The following is a 24,744-nucleotide window of genomic DNA, read 5'->3' as shown; positions in this document are numbered from 1 at the left end:
CCCGGTACTTTGTGCTAAAACAACGCATCCATTGATTTTCAATAGATTAAGACTTTTTATTTGAAAAATTCATATCTTTGCTTCTGTATGTTGGATTTTTGTTGTTTGTTTTGTCTTGTTTAATTTAGATAAATATTGGCTATTTTTCTAAACTGGTGTGGAGTCCTTTTGTGACGTTTTCACTGGGTTACTGTGTGTGTTTTGTACAAATACTTTACACATTGCCTCTCAGATAAGCCTGACTGCTTGTGACAAGCTACCAAGGGGGTGAGCAGGGGTTATCTAAGCTGTATATCACCCTTACCCTAACTAGAGTGAGGGTCCCTGCTTGGACAGAGGGCACACTGACTGCCAATCAGAGACCCCATTTCTAACACATAACATGATAGTATTCAAGTTTATTGCTCAGTTAAAAACCTTACAATAAATAATTGTAAAACACAATAATCTGGTGCAGAGATCAGATTGAACAAACAGATTGGAGCATGCCTGCCACCTGACTTCATTTTGTGGCTGATTTCATTGATTTCATTGATATCGTTGGCATGCACCCGAAGATAAGTATGGATATAATCATACAGTTTACTTTTTTGGACAAAAATGAATGAATAGTCAGTAGAGTATCCCCAATATCACCTCTAAAGATCAACAATATTTTGTATGTAGTTAGTAATGCTAAAATCGTTTTTAACAAAGTGAACTTTCTTCTTCACCAACAGGGATGTCCAAACAATATTTAGGTAAAATGTGCATTCTTACTAAAACATTGTGCATGATCTGTCAGACAGCTGGAGCTGAGAAATGGAGTAAGGCCAAGGATAGAACTATGGGCGAGAAATGGGCCTGGCTTTATGTTATGAAAGAACTGATGATGAAACTGGGGCATGGGCCAGATGAGATAGGGCTCAAAAGGAACTGGGCTGATGATTAGTCTGAGAGAGGGATGCGGCAAGGAGCAGACAGGTGACAAGATAATTGGACTAGGGATGGAGATGAGCATGGCACAAAGCATTGGACGTAGGATTGAGGATTGGAGGCCTACAGTTGGCAGGGGGTTGATAATAAGACTGCTCTGAGGCTGGGCATTGTATAGAATGGGACTGGAACTGAAAATTAAACTGGGTGTAAACATGATACAAGGGCATGTGCCTAGGGAGAGGACTGGACTCACAACTGAGGATGTAACCGGCGGGTGACGATGGGACGGAACTGAAGAGATAGGGGACTAGAAGGGAGAATAATGTGAGACTGGCAATGTGTACATCTGACTGAGGATGGGTCTCAGGGATACAGGTAGGATTGGGCCCAAGGACTAGACTAGAGTGGCAATAATAGTTAAAACTGGCTGGGTTTTATCTATGGGACTGTGGCTGAGGATGATGCTAAAGTATGAGCATTGGACTTGGAGCTAAAGATGGGTTTGAGTTTTAAGGCTCAGGTTGTGACTGTGAATGGGTTTGGGGTATGAAGATGGGACTGAAAATGAGAAGAGCTATAAATAGAAAATGGACTGAGTATCGGCATGGGGGGTCAGAAGAGGGGCAAAACTAAGCCGATCTGGACCCAGGACCAGTCTGGGTTGAGGACAGCACTGGATATTTCCTACGGGGCTCTGGCTATGAATAAGCCAACTCCTAAGTATGGGACTGGAGATGTGGAATCAGATAAGGTTTGCAAATATCACGTAAAAGAGAGGACGAGGCTGGGGATGGGAATAAAGCTTTGTTATTTTTAATTTATTAAATGTATTTATAAGGCACCTAACAATAGATTGCTCAAGTGGAAACAAAAAGGCATAAAGTGAAAATTTGTGAATGTAATTGCATATCAGGCTGGCAAATTGTAGATGGGAAAGGTGTAACAGAATATAGGAGCACAGCATTTGTACAACGTAATATGGAAAAAACAGTCTATGAGGACGCTATCCAGGTAATAAACAATTTCTGTGAGGGTTTTCTTTCATTCTGGGATACCAAAGGTCCTGATTTTCAGGTTCCACTGTGAGCTTGAGTTTGCCCTTTGAGAAGCTGGTTTTAGGGACGTTGAAGGTGCAGCATGAAACACAGGAGATCTCAAATAACATGCAAGCAACTACGGGGTGACATTGACAAAGAAATACGAGGAGGGGATTAATGTGGTCACATTTCTCTTCACCAAGGATAAGATGAGCTTCAGAATGTGAGTTCAAAAAATACAACAGTAGCTTCAGGCAGCCTGCCAGTAGAGTGTTATTACAGTTCACAAAGAAATTGACAACCAAAAGAATTGCAGAGCTTACATAGTCAGGAAGTATAAGCAGCTTAACTTTGAAGAGCATATGAATCTAATAGGATACAGTTTAGTCACATCCTGCAGCATGGGGACTTTAGCATCCAGTACAAAATCTACAGATTTGGAAGAGGTTGAAATATGGTAACAAACTCTTTCAGTGACACTTGGGGGATCCAGTCTTTGATAGGAAAGAGAGCTTCTCTTGTGTAAAGATCTCTGAGAATTCTGACCTTTTTTAGTTGAATTGTACGAATGCTGGGATCCTGCAAATACCACTTACTGGGTCTGACATCTAGGAAATAGACTGAAAATATATACATAAATGCATTGATTACTTGAGCGGGGAAGAACAAGCTCTAATATTAGAGATTTTTTCATATGAAGTGACCCTTGGGTGAAGTTGGATATTACCTGCTTGTTGATGGGTCAGGTAGATACTCTTCCCTAATAATAGCATGCTGAATGGCTCTATACAGAGGTGAAAGAGGACTGGGAGTAAAATCAATAAGATCTACCAGATCGAGATGAAAATTATTGTGACAACAAACTTGGTGGTAAACCTGAAGATTAGAATAGTTGAATGGATAATTTAACTTAGTAGGATGCACATTGAGATATAAATAGAATTTGAGCGAGATACAGGCTGAGAGTGAGATGGAAGTTGAAAAGGAGGTTGACAGTGAGACTGAGATAAGATTGAGAGTAACATAGATTTAGGGAAATACAGAGGTTGATAATATCTGGAAGTTAGAGTAGGAGAAATAAAGAAAGATGAAGGCCAGTAATATAAATGTTGGCAATGTGATTGCAGCTATTAATGAGACAGATATTTCAATGTGGAGGCAGAGATTAATGTGAAAAAAAGGGAGATTGATGACAGTGAAAATAAAACTGAGATTGAGGTGGGAATATGTGAAATGTAGGTGGGAAATGGAATTAGGATTGAGAGTGAGAATGAGTTTGAGAATTGTATGAAGGTTCACAATGAGTTGGAAGTTTTCGGAATTGTGGAATTTAAAAGTGAAAAAGAAAAGGTTAGTGCCACGAAGGTTCAGAGCTGTAGGATGGTTAAGATGATGGTTTATAGTATGATAGTTTACACCACAGCAGTGTTGTGAATAATATATGGATTCTGTTCCATTCTAGAATCTAGGAATTATTGCCTAATATTGAGGCAGAGCGTGCCCGGATAAAGCATGTACAGCTCAGAACCCTCACTGGGAGGTTTATAGATTTTAATTGTGGTATATAAAGTGGTTGTCACCATAGACAGTATTAGTATTTCATTTTCCTATGGTATATTGAAATGCTTTCCCTACTTCCAGTCTTTAGCCTTCCAGAACATAGAGTAATTGTAAACAATGGGTAGCAGAGAGTTTAAAGCATGTTTGCTCTTCCTCTTGTTGTCTTGTACAAACAAGCTTATCCTTGTTTGGTACGTCTTGGCTTACTTGTTTTTTCAAGATAAACTATGTTAAGCATTATATGGGAGAAAAACTGGTCTCTTTTCTTTCTCTATACTATTGTGAAAGATGTTAATGAAGCTATTGAACATTAAAAAGAAATGTTAATTTGATGAACGAGGTGCAGGTAGAACTGAGGATCTAAGGTTTAAATTGAGTTTGAAAGTTAGATTATGCTTAAACATTTAAGCAAAAGTGAGGAAAAGATGTATGGAATAAGACTAATGCCGATAATAAATGTGTGATTAGGGACAAAGTACAGGCTATGCCAAGAGTGGAGTGTTAGGATTGGGGAATTTTGATGAGAATTGTTAGTTCATGGTTGAAATAAGGGATGACATTTTTGTTTAGGCATTAGGTAAGTAAGAAATTATAGTGTGGGATAAAAGGTTGTCTTTGAGGTTGGCAGTTGGCCTGATACTTATCTAAAGTGTATTATTAAAAAGCAAGAAAAAGATTAACGATAAAATGAGAAGGAGTTGATGTTAATTTAAGGTAAAATATCCAACTATAATTTACATAGGGGCTGGGTTGGGGTAAACCTGATCCTCTGATTGACACTAAGGATACAGACTGAGATTAAAGACATGACTGAGGAGCTAATCAGTCATGATATGGCGGTGACCATTTAAAATAAGGCTGGCAAAAAGGCCACATATTATATTCAAAACTCTTTGTGAAGGGTGCACCAAAGCACATGTGCTAGGATAATAAAATAATGAGTTAACTTTCTAATAGTATTTTATTGAGTATTACAATCTAAAGTGTAAAATAAGAGGGGTAGAAAGAGATCAGAGATCAGCAATAGATTGACACTTATTGAGTGAAATAGAGAATGGAGAGCAGATGTGTATGGTATTGAAGAGCATAGACTGAAAGGTAACATACACAGAAAATGTGGAAATCAATATAAGGCTGAGGATTTTGTTAGGCATGAGATGGAGTCGGGGTAGGAGGTATTTAAGAAAGAAGTCTGTATGGAAGAAATTGAGATGAAGAGCGAGTTCTAGGAGGAAGTGAACCTTTGGATGAGGAAGACATTGACATTAAAATTTAGGCTAATGTGTGACTGCAGATGCAACTTGAGATCTGGCTCAGAATGATTTTCTGAAGCAGTGTTCGGCTAGATTAGGAAAAGGCTAAGTGGGAATGGGCGTCGATTTTGGCTTGAAACTGAGAATGATATTAGACTTGCAATGTCATCAGAAACAGGCTGCATGTTATTGTGATGCACTAAGGGTTTATCTGTGTAGACCTCTAATGTAAGGGCATTTTTACAGAATTATAAGGTAAGGGCATTTTCAACATTAGTATCATCAATTTAGAGTGTAGCACTGTCTGACGTAAATAAAGAAACAACTCTTCCATCCTTTTTCCTGAATATATATCACAGGACTAAATGTAGATAATCGTTACAAGATTGAGTGTGAAAATGTAATCTAAATGTATGGATGATTAAAGTGTGGTTTTGTAGTGAGATGTGGAAAAAGGAGATATTGAGATTAAAACTATAAGCCAGGATAACAGTGTCAGTAAGGATAAGTATGAATTTATGGTTTTAACTAAGGGTTTGATTGTGTTTTTGATACAATCAATGACTAGCTTGTGATCAGGGATAACTTTAATGCTGAATTTGATACTGAAATTCAGGTTAAAGTTTTTGACTGTGGAGAAATTTGACATAGAAGATGAAATTGGATTAGATGTTTGTACAATGAGTGACCAGGATACTAGGTCCTGTTTGCCCTCTTAATATATGCAAGAGTTAGAGCTTGTTCTTTGTAAACACTACATAGAATGTCTCAGTGACCCTGGGCTACAATGAGTTATCAGGAATACATACACAATCAAGATTATGTAGCTTCCGAGAAGCTGCTTACATCAATAGCTCCCTGAGTTTCCTAGACCGTAGCAATTTTACTTTTACGTAAGTGCTACATGTTCAATGAATAACAGTGCGACAATGCTGAGCTGCAATAACTAACCATGGTGCTGTGCAATTGCACATGAAACGTCTGCCTTGCTTTTCTAGTGCATCCGGAACACTATCAGGATGAATTATATCTGCTTGTTATGCTCACTTTCAAAATAATCAATTATTGGAATTAATACACTTTTTAAATAGAAATTACTGGCTTGTATCACAGTATTTATCACTTGCCTTGTACTGGAATTATTAAATATTCCAAAATTATTATGTACCAATTTTTAACAGTTTTTTGTATCAAAAACGAATTTAATCAGGTAATGCAAAGCTGCACACTCTCTCTAAATGGCCAGGATGGCTTAGTTGAACTCTTGTGTACTAAATCTAGTAACAGTCTCATATTTTATTGATACCACTTAGAGACTGCAAAACCGTGGTGTGTGTGAGATATTAAAACAATGTGAATATTATTATTGTAATTACTGTTGGTATGAAAGAGATGTGAAAAGCATGTTTTTGCCTGGTTGCGTTAGATTGGAGTAATGGTAAAGAATGGGAGATAAGTTAATATTGAGGTTGGACTGCAATTTGTTACTGAAATGAACGATTAAAATGACAATTGTACATGTATGTCGCTAATATCATAGGCTAAGATTGATAGTTGTGGTTCATGATAGGTGCAGTAAGTTGTGTATGAAAAACCAAAAGAAATGAGTTGCTCTTGCTTCTAATATACATATGGTACTTTCATTGGTGAGGGGAGTCCAGGGAGTGCATTTCATAAGCAATGCACTCCCTCCCCCTTAGGGGTATCTTATAGATATTCTACACCCAGGCCGTCTGTAGCTGTAGTACAGGAAACTTTGAAGTGAGTCACAGGCAGTGCTTTTTATAAATATCCCATGCTTGTTTTTCTACTCAGTGTTGTGCAGATGTTGCCGAAGTGAGTCTCAAGGCACATTGTGTATAAATCTCATACTCTATTGTTTATAGATGTATTTATAGGAACCAGTGGCGTGCCAGGAGTGTAAAGAATGTAGATCTAATGCCACTTTTTCTATATAAATGTTGCACAGATGCCAGTGCAGTGTGCCCGTGCTGTGCACAGTGTAGAGCTTTCATGTCCCTCTCCCTTTAAATGGGATGCAGAGACTAATGAGGCCCTTCTCTGGAATGTATACCATGCAGATTACAGAGCTTGTGCCTTATACAAAGGTGGAATAGAGGCTCAGGAGATGAGTTCTGGGATGCAAACGTTGATGATCTCAGGTCCTGTGTCATATATACATGTTATATAAGTTGCATGGCAGTGGTAGAGCAAGAAATGTGCTGGAAAACCTTGATGTTCACCAGGAGGATTCTGGCATACTGAGCCTGTGACTGGGTTTTCTCAATTCTCACTAAATATTACCCACCATTTCAGGCTGTGCATTATATATGAGTTTCGAAAGATGGTCCAGCAAAGCTGAAAGTTGCAGTCCCAGGTTCATGGTGTGATGAAATGTATGCATCATTCCACAGATTTCAGTCAGACATGTGGCTGGTACGGCAGCAGTGGAAAAATGCAAACTGGTAGAGTACCTGCAAAATGTTTTACTAGCACTGAACAGTGTATAATGGTGGTACCAACAGGCAAACAAACACAATACTGAAATTCCCTCTGTTCACTCTACTCTTAAATGTACTGTGCTTATGAGTGTGGTAACCCTTTAGCTTAACTCAGTTTGAGAATAATGAGGCATCTGTAATGTTAGCAGAAATCAGGGAGTACCACATCCCGTGGTTGACCGTGACATGGTTGTAGAAGTGTTTCTGCTTTTTGGATTTACTTCCATTTTCTCCAACTCCACAGAATCATTCCTGCTGCGCTGCCGCTGGAAAGCCTGAGATGCCTTCCGTATACTGGAGGCCTCAGAGGCTGTGCCTTCAAAGAGCTTGGCCATGAACCCCAGCCCGGCGGACTTGATAAAGGAGCTGCCAGCGAAGGCATAGAGGATGGGGTTGACACTGCTGCTCAGGAAGGCCAGTGCTGTAACGGTGGGGCGAACTCTCTTGGCCACCCCTTTCAGGCTGTCCGCAGCAGGTCCTGATGCCATATTTCCAAGGACTTGGATAACGTTGATAGCATGGTAGGGAAGCCAGAAAATGCCAAAGGTCAGCATAATAACAGTGATAAGGCGCCCAGTCTTACGTTTGCGCTGAAACTGAGCACTTTTTAACCGCAGACCTATATAGATGTAACTGGTAAGAATGGCTGCATAGGGAATAATGAAGCCAAATAGCGTCTCAAAAAGGTACTGGAAAATGATGTGTCTGGAACTGCTATGGAATGGAATGCAGACTGGCCAACCATTGGCCGGATTGATGAAAATCACCCTATAAAAGGGCATTGGTATGGCTAACAGGAACGACAGAATCCAGATGCCCAGTATGATCTCCAAGACCACCAATTTGGTGCGTACCTTCTGTGACACATACGGCTTGGCCACAGCAAGAAAACGATCCAGGCTCATACAGGCGATGAGAAAGATGCTGGCATACATGCTCAGGCAACCGATGTAGTGACAGATCTTGCAGATGGCAGCACCAAAGGCCCAGTAGCCCGTGGCCAGAAGATGGATAAAGAGTGGGGCTGTGAGTAACACTACTGTGTCGGCCACAGCCAGGTGCAGAATCAGGAGGCAGGTGACGGTGCGCTTTTTCATGATGGCCAAGATGGTCCATATGATGAACAAATTGCCAGGAACTCCGACGATCAGTGCCACGGAGAGGATGGCAATGCCCAGCGTTGGTGAGGAGCTCGGTCCTTTTGGAGGCGGCAGCGCCGAAGTGCTATTGAAGAAAGAGGCGTTGAGGTAGGTGGAGCTGGTAGGAAAGCTGGCCATCGTCTTAGTTCTTCCTCCTGGGGGAGAAATGTGATACTGTGAGTTGTGAGAAGTCAGTGGATTTAGTTATACATATCACACTTCCAGTTAAACACTACACTGTTAGTCCTTCACCCTTTGAGTGCTAGTGTTGGTCATCTGTGACTTGCGCTTTCTAAATATTGGATTTTCATTGCTGTTTTGCATTTCTATGCAGTGGTCAAACCATGGAAAAGGGATTCTCTCACTTTTTTCGAACAAAGCAAATGTAAATCTGCTTCACAGATCCCTTGTGGAGCTGCAAGTGCAGCAAAGTATCACAGCCCCAAGCATTCAAACACAAAGCGATGGGTGCATGGCTTCTGTAACTCATGTGAATGTGTTTATACAGTGCTTCTACACTTCAGGGAAATTGGGGAAAGTGCTGCCAGCATGCTAACAACCTTGTTTCTGCATTGCCTGAATACGGCTCTGTGGCCTCTAGGGGCCAGATGTATCAAGAATCCACTTTGCGATTCTCTAATAGCGAATTTTAAGAAACCACTATTTCAGAGTTGCAAAATGGTATGTATCATATTTGTGATTCAGTAATAGCGATTTCTTAAAAATCGCAAATGCTATTACCGAATCGCAAATAGCGATTCTGAGCCCATTCGCACCTATGGGCCTGTAGGCCCATATTTGCGAATTTTTTGCATTTCCCAAATTGCTAATTCCTAACTGGAATTCACAATTTGGGAAATGCAAAACCGCAGGGTGCTGTGGGCCTAAGGCTTCCTCTGCTGCACCCCAAAAAATTATTTAAGGACATGTAAGGTGCACACATGCCAAAGGGGCATGTGTGTGTTACATGTCAATTTTGAAAATGCATTTTTAATGCTTTTTAAAAAATTTGCACATAGTTGCCACCAAGTTGAACTTGGTGGTAATGGCAATTCCTTAATGCCCAATTCGCATTAAGGAAAAGTTTGATACATGTGCTTAAGAAACCGCAAATAAGGATTCCTTATTTGTGATTTCTTATTTAGAGAATCGCAATTTGTGATTCTCTAAACGGGCTCGCAGTTTTAAGGAATCGCTATTTTAGCGATTCCTTAAAATTGCATAGCGAATGCCTTTCATACATACTGAAAGGCATTTTTGCATTCGCAAACGGCCATTTGCACCATTTGCGAATGCAAAAACACTTGATACATCTGGCCCTTGATTCCTTTCTTCTTTCACTGAAGTGCTTAATATGACAATGGTGAGCACAAAGTACAATAGAAGGGGGTGATCCACTCAGCATTCGAGGTCCCTTAACCAGTGGTGGCTGGTGACAATTAAAAGGGGTAGGGCGTTATCTTTGGCTCGAATTCCAAAGAACCTTTTCTTGAAGGGTTCTCTCACACTTTCTTGCACTATGTTTACTGTCTCACTTTGACTCACTTAGTTTCACTCAGTCTTACTAACCAACGTAGTCTCACCCATTTTACTCTGGCCCACCTTGTTTCATTCAGTCCAACTCATTTTCACTCATTCTGAATTACTCAGTCTTGCTGTGACTCAGTCTCACACAAAGTAACACTCAGTTACACTCACTGTCATTCTCTCTCACTCACTCACATTAATTCTCAAACATGCTGGACTTTGCTGTCACTCATTCTCACTCACTCTGACTCATTCCTTCTCTCATGCTAACTCACACACATGGTCACACAGCCAATGCTCTCAGTGCTAGGATTTCACCAGCTGTGAACAGTATCTCTGATTGCTGATGCAGGCACCTTCATGAAACCCTGTCAGCAATCAAACAATGTCACTAGCCTCCTTAGTTTGTTGCTGGACCCGAAGCAGTCACTCTTGATAGAATAAAAATGGACCACAAAAGAAGGAGGGTGTAGTGAAACTGTGAAGCCCATAAACAAGAGAAGCTACTAGTCCAGGGACACCTATCCACTAAGCCAATCAATCCACTCAATCATCAGTCCTTTCACTTATCCATCTCCGTTCATCCATCCATTCATCCATCCATTCAATCATCCATCCATCCTTTCTCTTATCCATTCACACTTTTGCTCCATCTATCCATCCTTTCACTCCACCCATCCATCATCCTCCCTTTGGCTCATCAATCCACCCTTTCACTTAGCCATTCATCCTTACACCCATCCATCCACCCTTCGTCCCATCCATCCATTCATTCATACATCCCTCCATTTACCCTTTCACTCAGCCACCAATCCTTTCACTCACTCATCCATCTATTTATCCATCATCAATTCACCCTTTCACTCATCCATCCATCCTTTCATCCAGACATCCATCTACCCTGCCTTTCACTCATCCATCCATTTCTTTACTCATACATCTTTACATGCACCATTTCACTCATCCATCATTTCGCTCATTCATCCATACTTTCAATCCATCCATCCATCCATCCACTCATCCGTCCATTTACCCTTCCACTCATCTGTCAATCCATCCATCCTTTCATTCATTCTACCATCTATCCATCCTTTCTTTCATCATCAATCAATCCATCCATCCATCCACTCATCCTTCCTTTCACTCACTCACTCACTCACTCACTCACTCACTCTCCCAAGTTAATTATGAGCCTTTGTCTGCTGAGATGCAGACAGAAGAGGCCCATCAAGAACCCCACCCTACAGTAGCTGCTAAAGGGGGCGGGGGTTGACAATGCCCCTGATGTAGGCAGAGCCTTAACTTCACACTTACCTCTCAGTCCACTAGTGTAATTGTTGTGCGCAGCTGGTTACTTCCCTATTTTGGGCCTCTACGGTCCAGATAAGGAGCACTCTGTCATGCTCGGCTCCATAACGTTTTTTCAAAGTGAAACCAAATGCAGTACTAAATATGCGTTATTGCCAGTAGAGCAGAAACCGGCACCCTTATTACAGCCTGCCCATCAGTGATGATCAACAAATTGTTGCCACCTACTCCCTTCTTGTCTCATTGGCCTGTCCCACCTCACCAGCCATTGAAGTGGATGGAGTTTTGTAACTCCTCCCATGGCCACTGTTTATGCGCCCCAAAAGCAACTGGATCACTTGTTTTCTAATTCAGTACTCCCTCTCCGATTATGTCTCTGCTTTAGCTTGTGCCTGCAGGTCGAAGAAAACCTTGTCCGGCTGGCACTTGCGCAGTAAGACATTGCAAAGTTCACTAGAATTCACCCAGGAGATTCAGTACACTGTCTCAGAGCAATGATTTATTTTCAGCTACTCTGTATTTACTTCCGTGTTGTTGCCTCTCCCCAGAGGGTAGCAGGGCAATGCCCCTTTTGCCCATGAACACCAGTCGTCCTTGGCCTTACCTTAATTAGAAGTTGGCGGGTCCTATTGGTCAAATAAGCTGCACAAATGCAACTCACTGCAAACCATTTTCAGGAGCTGTGTTATGCGCCCTTGCAACTTGAGTCTAGCTCAAGCTGGGTGCCTGGCTCTGGCTCAGCTCTGGGTCCTTACGGGTCCTTGAGCCCAAAACAAGCTGGGCTTGGCTCCTCCCATGGTGGCTTCCAAGTATTCCTTTTCCAGGTGAGGAAGTGCATTGGGTAGTTGCATTACACCAGCAACACAATGGCTGTTTCCACACAAATTTTACTCTTTTCTGAATTGTATTTCACATCTGTTTGCCGCCAACAAATGTAAGGTACATTTCAGACAGAAGGGACTATAGTGCACATCTTCAGTTGCATCCATCATGTTAAAGTTGTCTTCAGCATCTACTGCACCATCTAGACCTGTGAGGTCAGACTTCAGACACTGCAATCAAGCTGTCGTGTGTCCCCTGGGGATCGTGCCTTCAGGTGGCTGCTGACCTATAAGCAGCTTTGGCTGGTGACGTTTAAAAGTGATGGGGCGTAATCTATGACTCGAATTCCAAAGAGGTTTTTTTAAGGGTTCTCTCACACTTTCTTGCACTAAGTTTACTGTCTCACTCTGACTTACTCAGTTTTACCTCGTCTTACTAATTCATGCATTGTCACTCAATCTACTCTGGCCCACTCTGTCTAACTCTGTTCCACTCATTCTCACTCATTCTGAATTAGCCAGTTATGCTATCACTCAGCACTCCCTCTCGATGATGTCTCTGCTGTAGCTTGTGCCTCCAGGTCGAAGAAAATCTCTCCCAGCTGGCACTTGCGCAGTAGGACATCTGCAAAGTTCACTAGAGTACACCCAGGAGATTCAGCACACTGTTTCAGAGCAGTGATTTACATTTGGCTACTCTGTGTTTATTTCCCTGTTCTTCTCTCTCCACGGAGGGTGGCAGGACAATGCCCCTTTTGTCCATGAATGCCAGTCGCACCTGCCTATAAATTCACCTCAGGCTCTGTGAGTGGAGGGAGAGTATATGCAGGGCTACCCCCGCTAGGAGTGGGGCTTGGTCAATTTTAGCGTGTGGAGAGTATGGTGGGACCTTTGTTTTCACAGGTTGGGTCCTCCCCTGCCCCTCACCTCAATCACCTATTCAGGTGTTAAATTAGAGGTGAGAGGTGTGAGAGCTGAGATTTTGTTGTAAATAATTTTGTCTTTATGTAATAATTTGATTATAAATCTATGTTTGCGAAAACTGTGATCTACTTATAGGTCGCCATCGAGTAAAAAGGCCTACATATGTTTTCTAAATGTTAAGTTAGCACTGTGATAGAAAATATTCTGTCTCTTTAGGAGCATGTTCTTTGCTGAAATAAATGCTGAAATAAAAGATTATTTTGTGGCCTCTGTTGGGCAGAAGCAGAAGCAAGGTCACTGTGAAATATTATCTGTACTAAATGTTTCTCGTGTATTCCGTTGCTTAACAGACTTCATTCAGTGTATTCGCATATTTGTCTGTATTTATGTTTCTAGCTTATGTTTTTCCCTCCAGGAAACGGTGCAGAAGAAATGTTTCCGTATTTTGTAATAACTGTCCAGTAACAGCGTATTCGGAGGGTACCAAACAATGGGTCTACAGATGCAGCAGGAGAAAAGGATGTACAAGAAATGTTTGTATTAGTTCGAGTTTCGTCAATGGAATGACAGCGAATGAAAACTGACAGAGCTAACATTTTATATAATTTTGATATCTGTTAAACTTCCTATTGGGCATATTTTTCTCACCTTATGTTTCAGCCAGTCATAAGGGTTTAGTAATTTTAATATAATGTTGGACTGCAGTCAGTCAGTCGGTCTTTTTACTTTCCTGAGTTCCCAGAGACTTTACTTCGTATACCTGTTGTGATTTCATACTTTCTCATTCAGTCTACTGACATTCTGGTGTTTTATTTTTTTCTGAGTTTATTAAGTCTGTTCAATACTGAACTAATGTTACTTGTTCCTGTTCTGATGCTGATGTTGCTGTCCCTCTGAAGAAGCTATAATATGATTGCTGATTACCTTAAGGATAGGTAATATATACTACTGCTTAGTTTTGCTAGCGCCATAGATAGATGTTTTTCTAAATTTGTGTTACTAAATCTTTTACATGAAGCCCAACACGTTAATGCTAATTAGTCGTTAGTGACATGTTACTCCCAAACTCATGAATGGTCATTGACAGTTTTTGTTTGTTAATTCAGTGTATTCAATTTCTCTTACTCAGATTCTATTGTTACGGTTCTGTATAATCTCTATTGAGCTGTTGGTCTTATTTGCTTTAATTAAGCTTAGGTACACTTGTAGATTCAATCAGTCTTTGTTGTTTCGTTACATGTACCAATTGAACTTGAGAGTTATTTTCATGACCTTTGCATTGTTAATATAGGGAAATAAATGTTTAACTTCTTAGTAAACTGATGTGGTTATTAATGGTCGTATTAGTTCTATGATGATGTATAGTGAATTGCTTAATATTTAATTTGATGACTATGACATTTTCTTTAAAGCAGATTCGGTTCGGTTCATCGACATAGAGAATGAAATCCACTATCTAGTCTGTTGTGACTAAAATATAGCTGAGATTTCTGCTTTAACAGAGGCCATGAAAGGGGGACAAAGGCAAAAGGAAGAAGGAAGGGGGAGGGATATGAAGGAGGACTAAGTGAAGGAAAAACAAGATCATGTATGCAGCGTCTAAATGACTGAACAGGAGTAGTAATTCCAGGATGCCCCTCTGAAACTTGTGCCAGGGGCGTAACTTCAATGGGTGGAGGTGTTTGAGATCGTACATCCTCCTAAAAATGTATTCTGTACTAAATAGTTGGGTACAAGCGCATTCAGTCAGGTATGGTGAAGCGTCTGTCAGATTTTCCCAGGGAATTTCTAAGTGTCCACACTGACAAGAACACACTCTCTTGTCTCTGTTTTGAAAGCCTTAAAAATGTTGATTATTTTGAAAAATATTGTGTTTTTAGTATCCCCAACAACCCGCCTTACTCTCTCTTTCACTGCCCCTTAATCCTCACTCATGTTTTGCTTCTCATATATGTTTTAAAAAAGATATCCCTGTGTGATTGTTGGGCAATCTGAAGCACATCCACACTCCAATCTTACTGACTAAGATACACCCCTGACCTGTGCCCTGGGTCTAAATGAGGAACCACCTACAGAGCTGTATTTTTGTCTACATCGTGCCCTGGGGAACTAGAAAAGGGCAAGTTTTTTTGATCCCTGTAATTTTTACAAGCACACTCACTCTGCAGCACCAGTTCAGTGCCTCTCCAGCAGCAGATGTGTACCACCATAGTGTCGAGGTTAAAGCTCTCTTACTGATGTCTATGTGAACTGTGCATTTCAAGACTCTGAAGACAAAGGGAGTTTGATTTTCTTTGTTCTTCTCTGTTCTCAGCAGTTCATAATAACTTGTTTTTATCGCACAGAGAAATGCTGCAGTTTGCTTTTTAGAGAGCTAACAAGTAACTTTATGTTTTTACATAATGTTTGTTACATGATTTGCATGGCAAATGTTTACAGAGCTCGGGCCAATCACGGGCCATGCACAGGCCTATTGTCCCAGATAGAGCCTTGGATCAGCTCAGTTTAATATCTTGGTTCACCCTCCACTACAACCTTCTGAACTTGGTACAATGAAGAAACTAAAGCAGTTCCCCTTTTTTATAAGTTTTGCTGTCTATATTTGTATTAGAATGTGCAAAAATCACCCACTTGGTAAAGATCCACAGTCATATCATGACCTTGGTCTGTGCACTGCATCGATTCCAAAGGGGGTCTGCCTTTGTCTTTTTCTTCCTGTATGTAGTACTGTTGGACAAGGCCCTTTTTACAGGGTCATCCCCAAACCTTTTGCCTTTCTCCTACGTTTTCTGACCTCTTTTTGTTGGCTTTAGGGCTCTGGGCACTTTACCACTGCTGATCAGTGCTAAAGTGCATGTGCTCTCCATTCTAAACTTGGTATGATTGGCTTACACCTAATTTTTACATTTAATTTACCTATTAGTCCCTTGTACGGTAGTATCCTTATACCCAGGGCCTGTAAATTAAGTGCTACTAGTGGCCCTGCAGAGCAGCTTGCACCACCCACAGAAATAGCCTTTCAAACCTATCTCAGGCCTGCCACCGCAGAACCTGTGTGAGCAGTTTACTGCCATAGGGACCTGGCATCTAAATTTACTTGCCAGACCTGGAACTCCCCTTTTACTACATATAAGTCACCACTAAGGTTGGCCCTAGCTAGCCCTAAGGGCAGGGTGCTGTGTACGTAAAAGGTAGGACATATGTCTTATGTACTACATGTGCTAGTAGTGACAAACAGCCCATGTAGTTTCTCACTACTGTGAGCGTTTCTCGTCTCATAGGATTGCATTGGAAACGCCCTAACATATGTCTAAGTGGTATTGTCTGATCTATGAAGGGTGGCATAGGCATGTTTGGTATGGTTATAATGGTAGTGAGAAATGCTGCTTACTGGTGTATGTGGATTTCTTCTTACCATTATAGAAATGCCACTTTTAGAAAGTGAGCATTTCTCTGAGCTCTTGACTCTGGTGTTTTGCAGCTTGACTCCAATCCACTTCTGGGGTAGAGTGACAGCTGGGCTTTGTGATACTTCTCAGACAGCCTGTACACAGTGAGGGTGGAGGTGTCACAAGAGTACATCTGCATACCGAATGGTCTTCCTGGGCTGGGAGAGTTAGAGGCGGGGCGCACTTACATTTATATAGGCTGTGTCCTGCCCTCACACAAAGCGCTTGTTTACCCCCTACTGATGTCTGGGGCCAGTGCTGGAGAAGAAAGGGAACATTCCTGGAACCAGTTAGTGCTGGTTGGACCCCGTTGTGGAAGCTTTTCAAAATAAGTATAAGTACAGGGAGCTTTCCCCCACATGGAGAGACACTGATGGACACTGTGTAGACTTGGCACCAGAGGCTGCTGCAAAGGACTTACTACGAAACGCCATTGGGGACTGTTCTCTGATGTGCTAATCTGGGACCTGATAGGTCACCAAGGAGGACTGCCACTTCTGCTTATCACACCCTTCTGTGCTGGCCTGCCTGCCTGCACCCTGCTCAGGTGCCCCCAGTGTCGCCCAGGGGCTAGGTGGTGTGCCCCAACTTCTCCCCTGCTTTGTACTTCTTAGCGCAAGGCGAGCACTGTACCTAGATGAGAAGTGCCTGGTGGGTACTTGAATATTTCACCATATCTCTGGGAGTGTTTTGGTCCCTGGAGGGGATGAGGATAAGGAGTGCAGCTTTTGTGTTTGTGCAGCACGCTCGAAGCGCGCACTCCTTCAGTGCCCACAGGGCACAAGCATGCACCTACCTGGGTGCAATCACGGCTGCAACCCGGGGTGGTGACCCTGAACTCGCTAGCTCGCGCACCTTGTCAGGTATGGTTGACGGGGCAAAGTGACTGCTGGACTGTGCAACCAGACAGGGGGGTGCATTAAAGGAGGCTTCACCCTCCCTCACAAGAACCTGCAGCGGCCTGGCTGCCGTCTTTTGTTCCTTCCTGCCAAGGCCTGCGGTACGCATGGGTCGGGTGCCAGATCTTTCCTCGGGAGAGGAGCGGCAGCCACGCACAGAAGAGCAGCCGTTCCTCCAGTGAGGGAGACCGCTCCAGGAAGATGACTCTTCCTGCTCTCCCCATGGGCCCGTGTAAGAGTCCCGCTTTATATTCAGAGCAGCTGTCCTGCGTGGTCATGTGCACCCTGCTCGGAGGTGAGGCTGAGCTGGTCTCTCTATCCAGCGGTCCAGAAGCACTCTGGACGCACTGCAACGTGCCCTGAAGTGTCACCAGCAATAATTGCTGTGTCCAGCAGCTTGCTTTTATGAAATACAGTATATTTTTATATAACTTGTTGTAGCAATTCCTTTGTGGTGTATTTATTGTGTCACGTGTGTTGTGGGTGTTTTGCAAACGCTTTACACATTGCCTCTGGGATAAGCCTGACTGCTCGTGCCAAGCTACCAAGGGGATGAGCAGGGGTTATCTTGGGTGTGTAACTCCCATGCCCTGAATAGAGTGGTAGTTCCTGCCTGGCTTAGGTTCCTACCCTAGCCAACCAGACCATTTCTAACAAGTACATGCATGAACTCGAGAAATACTCAGGTTTAATGCAGGTGCGGCAAACAACAGAGCTCGGAAACTCAAAGAGACAATTAACCTGTTGTGTTTTTGAGCCATGCTGTTAGCAGCACAAATGCTCTAACTCAGGCATTTTTAGAGTAAATATACATGCTGTAGATGGAAAAAAGAAACATTCCAACCCTTTCTACATGGACGCAGAGCAGAGAACAGGATCATGGTATGGCCTCAGGGCACTGATTCTCAAAGTGGCATGTATTTCCGTTAGGCCAGAAACTCACAGTGGATGAGCTGGACAAAAGCTTGTGTTGTGCTCGAGTGTTCACATTTTTTTAGGTCGAAGTCTACCAGACAGTTCAGCTGTCTGGTTTGCCTACGACTCTACAACATGACACTCCACTCTACAACACTCCACTTCCATTCTACAGCACTCCACGTCACTTCACTCCATTCTACACCACTCTACTCTATGCCAATCCATTCTACACTCCACTCTACAACAGGCCATTCTACAACACTCCACTCCTCTCTACTCTACAACACACCACTCACCTCTTTGCTATTCCACTTCACTGTACGATACTTAATTCCACTCTATGCCACTTTACTCTATGTCACTCCTCTCTGTGTGACTTTACTACACACCACTCTACTCTACGACACACCCATCCACTCTATGCCCCTCCACTCTATTCCTCTCCACTCCACACAACACTCTGACACAACACTCTATGACACAACGCTCCACTCTACTCCACTCCACAACATTCCATGCCACTCTAAGCCTCTCCACTCTGACACTTTACTCCACTTTACGCTAGACCACTCCACTCTACTCCACTGTACTCCACTCAGCAACACTTTACTCCATTCTGTGCCACTCCACTCTATGCCACTCCACTCCACTCTACTTCACTCTGACACTCTACTCTATCTATGACACTTTAACTCTCCATTATATGCCACTCTACTTCACTCTATGCCACTCAACGTTGCAAAACTCTACTTCACTGTATGCAACTCCCTCTATACCACTCCTTGCCACTTTACTCCACTCTACACCACTTTACTCTACTCTATGATGCTCTACTCCACACTACGGAACTCCTCTCCATGACACTCCACTCTACACCACTCTTTGCCACTCCACTCTAAGACACTCTATTCCACTCTACAACATTCTACTGTACAACACTTTACCCCACACTACGTCCCTCCACTATACTCCCTTCCACTGTAATCCATTCCTTTCTACTCCCTTCATGGTACTCCATGACACTCCATGGTACTCCATGACACTGTACGTCACTCTACACCACTCCACACTACTCCACTCCAGGACACTATACGCCACTCCATGACACTCCACTCCACTCCATTCTCTGCCACTCCATGACACTCTCTGCCACTCCGAGACACTACATAACACCACGCTGTATGCCACTTCACTCTATGACACTACTCCAATCCACACTATTCTCCTGTATCCCACTAACTTTTAGCCATGCTGAACAGAAGCCATTGCGGTATACTGCTATGTAGCCATTTTAGTTATAGCTCCATGCACGTTATTTTAGCACACTAAGCCTGCCGCTGTGCACTTTAACCTAGATATATTTTATTCAGCTTTGTTTATTATTTTAACAATAGCCACATTTGCGGTCTTGTTTTATTTCTCTCTATCTAGCGTTTCTTTGCCTAGGCCAGCACTGTGTTCTTAAACAAGACATTTCTTTTACTCTGTGTTTCTCTCAAGGCTGCATTAAGAGAGGTTGCCAGTAAACGTGGTAACGCTTTGTCTCTGGTATTCATAGAAACATACACATCCTTACGTAGGGTAAAACCCTGAAACCGGTCCCAGGATGCTTGTTTCTGGTCCAGTGAGGACCTGGCTTGGCAGTTCGGGCTGGACTGTTCCCATGAGGAACAGGGTCAAGACTGATTTGCATATGGCTGGGTCCAAACTGGGGTGGCATAGTGAGCAAAAGAACGATGGATTAAACCCAGATCTGTGACTGGGGGTGAGTGTTTGCATTGTTCAGCACTCCGTCCATCATCCTTTTGTGTTGCTACATTTTCTCAGAACATCAGTTGTTTTATTATAAAAACACTTCACTGTCCCATACACGTTAGAGGGAGATTCCAGTCAGATGACCACAACTGTATGCTGATTGCTGAACGCTTCGCTACAGCTGCTTATGCAGACTCCAGGCCTCTTGCTCAGGTATGAGGGATGATGTCTTCCCAGGGGAACCTGAAGGGAAGAACTAGAACTTAACATGCTGTGCTCTAATATAGCTTAGGTAGGAATTAGTTTAATGATTCTAGTTACAACATGGTAGCGTTATTTTTATGCTTCACTCTCCTTGTCACAATTTTATTCCTGTCATGCTTCATCGTCCTGGTTATTGCAGTACATGCTTTATTATCTCAGATGCAGTTGCTTCATTAGAACCTTATTGAAACTTCTTCTGAATCTGACTGTCCCTGTATATGTGAGACTAATGTAAATGAGAGAAACGGATGAGATCTGATTGACCACTATCTCCCTGAGGAGTCAATTGTGTCATGCGCTCGGCTGCCCAATCATCCCTGCTCTTGGGTGGAGATGAGGCACTGCTAGTTAGCCAGAACAAAACCCGGATTAGGCCGACAGGTGTCACCTGTAGTGGGTTAGACTCAGTCACCCACACTGCAGGCGATTCTGCCGCTCAAATCCAGTAGTCTCATTAGAATAATGAGAGCCTACGCGACAGTACAACATGACTAAAACACATTGGCAAAGCTAATAGTGCCTTCATAGGCAGGACCTATGCACGTTAGAGGGAGATTCCAGTCAGATGACCACAACTGTATGCTGATTGCTGAACGCTTCGCTACAGCTGCTTATGCAGACTCCAGGCCTCTTGCTCAGGTATGAGGGATGATGTCTTCCCAGGGGAACCTGAAGGGAAGAACTAGAACTTAACATGCTGTGCTCTAATATAGCTTAGGTAGGAATTAGTTTAATGATTCTAGTTACAACATGGTAGCGTTATTTTTATGCTTCACTCTCCTTGTCACAATTTTATTCCTGTCATCCTACAGAGCATATGCATATCTAGAGATACCCCTATCAAGAACATAATAATTGGCTTGATGGCGCCCTACCCCACACAATTTTACACGTTTGATTAGGTCCTCTAAGTAATGATGATCCTACCTGGTCTTTATTGGCCACTTATACACCTCACCCTGCTGCAGCAAACTTAACGGTAGCTTAAGTCCACCGCTTATTTGCTGATCTGACGGCAATATACAGACGATTAGTACAGTATGCAATTCAAACACTGAATACAAACCCAGCACGTGCTGCACCAGCGCAACTACATGCAGTAACGCCATGCATTAATCCTGCGACTGTACATTCGATCATGAGTAAGGTACCCGCCAAACGACAGGAAATTCCATTTTGGTTAGCTAAAAAAATAAACTCGCTGGAAGCAGTCCTTCTCCATACAGGACCTCAGGATAAAAACAGAATACTAACTATGTGCTTGCCATTTTGGATGGTTCTCACTGTAGATAACTGTAATACCTGTGGCACGGTATTTGCCATGCTCTATACTACCGCACACAGTACCCCAACACTTACCAACTTACCGGAAGTGTTGAAACTAATTCAAGATGAATACGGTGCTGCCCCGGCCCTGGACTTGGGGATGCAACTAATGGGCAACTTTGCCACGGTATCCTCAATAATATTAAGTAATCTTAAAGGGGAAGCAGTCGCACTAGCGGTGCGCATGAGGCTCCGTGACGTTCCTCCACAGGATCAAGTACCTGAGCTGCCAAAGATTATCACGTTGACCTACTCTAGCATTGGTCTAGATAGTCTGGGGGCCAGACCAACAAAACCACAACTTCAAGGTAAATCTAATAAAGATTCTACAAAAGCAAGCTCCTGAGGGTACTAAGAAACGCTGGGATAAAAAACAACAAACACCTAAAAAGAAAGGGGAGAATCTCCACATACAGAGACCCCACAAAATAGATATAATCTCAGAAATAGAGATAATATAAAAACGCCTGACAGATATCATTATACACGCCAATCTCGTTCCCTTCAGGACTCACCAGAAAAATGAAGTGAGAGAGGTGGGCGGTCAGCGTGAAGAACTGAGTACATGAAACCGAGACAGGAATCACAATGCTCAACAGAAGTTTTCTCAAAAAAGAAGAGAAACTTCCTCAACAAAAACTACAATTCAAAAAGAAAAAGGTGGCAGCGGTTGCAGTTCGACATGCCACTCAAGAAGAAGTGGGCATTAGCCCTATTAGACAGCGCAGCAGAGGTCACAATAGTTCACCAGAATCTTTTAGAGCATCTGGATGTGAAAGCAACTGATGACTTCCTACAAGTAGAAACTGCGGACATGCGTGTCTCCATGCCTGATAGGGTGTATAAAGTAACGTTACAGTTAGAAGGAGACATAGAGCGCACAATAGATGCAATCTTTTGGGACTGCGTCGTAAACATATATGATATTCTGTTGGTCGAAGGGGATTTGCCACCTGAATTTGTCCGTACCTGCCCATATGGGGAAGATGTTCTCAAACCTTCTTTCTCGCCCCTTGTTCCCGAGGAGCTCGCAGAATCCTATGCCATCGATTGGGCATTGGCGCAGGCACGCACGTTATATCGCAACCACCTAGGATGGGATAAAGATTCCCCCTATCTTGTAATCCCTATTAACAATGAACCCCAACCTCAACCCCAATATCCAATAAAACAAGATGGAAAAGCACCCGTGAGAGAAATCCTCACACAACTGGAGTACCAGGGTGTAATCAAACCCTGTGTCTCACCTATGAATAATCCCTTAATCCCAGTAGCTAAACCGGACCATTCGTGCAGAATAGTTTTAGACTACACCCATTAAAACAGTCAAAAAAGCACATATGCTATACAAAATTCACATAGCACAGCACTCATGCACAACATAGTGCGTAAAAAATACAAAACAATACTGGACATTTCCAATGGTTTCTTCTGCCAAAATATAGCTCCTGAGAGTAGAGACTTGACAAATTTCAGCGAACTAGGGTCCCAGAAAAAATGCTGTCATTTACCTCAGGGATATAAGAACAGTCCAGGACTATTTGTGGCTCGTCTGACTTCAATATTGCACAACATTGACCCTGAAGCATTGTCCTATGTATATGATATTTATCTCATGGATGATGAATTGCTGCCTCATTTAAGATGGGTAGCTCGCATTGTTGTGGGATTTGCCGAGTTCGGTTACAAATTCAAACTAAAAAAAACAAAAATAGCCTTCCTTATTGTCCTGTTTTTGGAATATGAGCTATCAAGTGAAGAAAAGAGCCTAGCACCACAATTCTTGGAAATATGCGCACAGTTACAACTTCCAAATGCAATTAAAAAACTTCAGTCCCTATTGTGTTTTCAAAATTTTGGCTGAATTTTCATTCCAGATTACGCATCATGCATAAAACCTTTATATGACTTAATACATCCTGACTTTTCAAGTAAATTTTGGACAGTCAAACACACATGCATTCTCAGAGCTTGCTTGCAGCAGCAGCACAACACCTACACACAAGGGACAACAAAAAAGATCTGGTCATCAGAGTAATTGCTGGTGCCATTGGTTTCACCTATGTAACTTTCAATGAGGGTGAGACAGTCCCGATTGCATACAAATCACATTTGTATTCAGCAGCAGAACAACGCTTTGCTCCCACTGAGAAAATTCTCACTGCTGTTCAGATGGCCATCAATAAAAAAAGACCTCTAGCTCAAGGCAAACGCATTATTGTTGTCTCTCCAATCCCAGCCTGTAGGAAGTAGGCTCTGTATGCACTATTTCAAAGTAAGGAATGGTATGCACAGAGACCAAGGGTTCCCCTTAGAGGTAAGATAGTGGCAAAAAGAGATAATACTAATGCTCTATTTTGTGGTAGTGTGGTCGAGCAGTAGGCTTATTAAAGGAGTAGTGTTAAGCATTTGTTGTACATACACAAGCAATAAATGAGGAACACACACTCAGAGACAATTCCAGGCCAATAGGTTTTTGTATAGAAAAATATATTTTCTTAGTTTATTTTAAGAACCACAGGTTCAAGATTTACATGTAATACTTCAAATGAAAGGTATTGCAGGTAGGTACTTTAGGAACTTTGAATTAGCAAAATAGCATGTACAGTTTTCACATAAATCACATATAGCTATTTTAAAACTAGACACTGCAATTTTCAACAGTTCCTGGGGGGAGTAAGAGTTTGTTAGTTTTTGCAGGTAAGTAAACCACCTACGGGGTTCAAGTTTGGGTCCAAGGTAGCCCACCGTTGGGGGTTCAGAGCAACCCCAAAGTTACCACACCAGCAGCTCAGGGCCGGTCAGGTGCAGAGGTCAAAGTGGTGCCCAAACCGCATAGGCTTCAATGGAGAAGGGGGTGCCCCGGTTCCAGTCTGCCAGCAGGTTAAGTACCCGCGTCTTCGGAGGGCAGACCAGGGGGGTTTTGTAGGGCACCGGGGGGACACAAGTCCACACAGAAAGTACACCCTCAGCGGTACGGGGGCGGCCGGGTGCAGTATGCAAACAAGCATCGGGTTTGTAATAGAAATCAATGGGAGACCAAGGGGTCTCTTCAGCGATGCAGGCAGGCAAGGGGGGGGCTCCTCAGGGTAGCCACCACCTGGGCAAGGGAGAGGTCCTCCTGGGGGTCACTCCTGCACTGGAG

The 24,744-nt window shown here is 42.7% G+C and overlaps 1 protein-coding gene across 1 annotated transcript in view; it reads right to left on the bottom strand.

The window, feature by feature from the left end:
- Positions 1-1,709: 1,709 nt before the first annotated feature.
- LTB4R (leukotriene B4 receptor) overlaps positions 1,710-24,744 on the bottom strand; it is a 120,662-nt gene continuing 97,627 nt past the window's right edge. Inside the window, exon 2 of the mRNA XM_069238276.1 lies at positions 1,710-8,563. Coding sequence (XP_069094377.1) covers positions 7,422-8,546 — 1,125 coding nt within the window. The 5' untranslated portion in view covers positions 8,547-8,563 and the 3' untranslated portion in view covers positions 1,710-7,421. The remainder of the gene's footprint in view (positions 8,564-24,744) is intronic.

Source organism: Pleurodeles waltl, chromosome 6, assembly GCF_031143425.1.
Source record: "Pleurodeles waltl isolate 20211129_DDA chromosome 6, aPleWal1.hap1.20221129, whole genome shotgun sequence".
NCBI classification, from domain to species: Eukaryota; Metazoa; Chordata; class Amphibia; order Caudata; family Salamandridae; genus Pleurodeles; species Pleurodeles waltl.
This window is presented reverse-complemented; position numbering and strand designations above follow the sequence as displayed.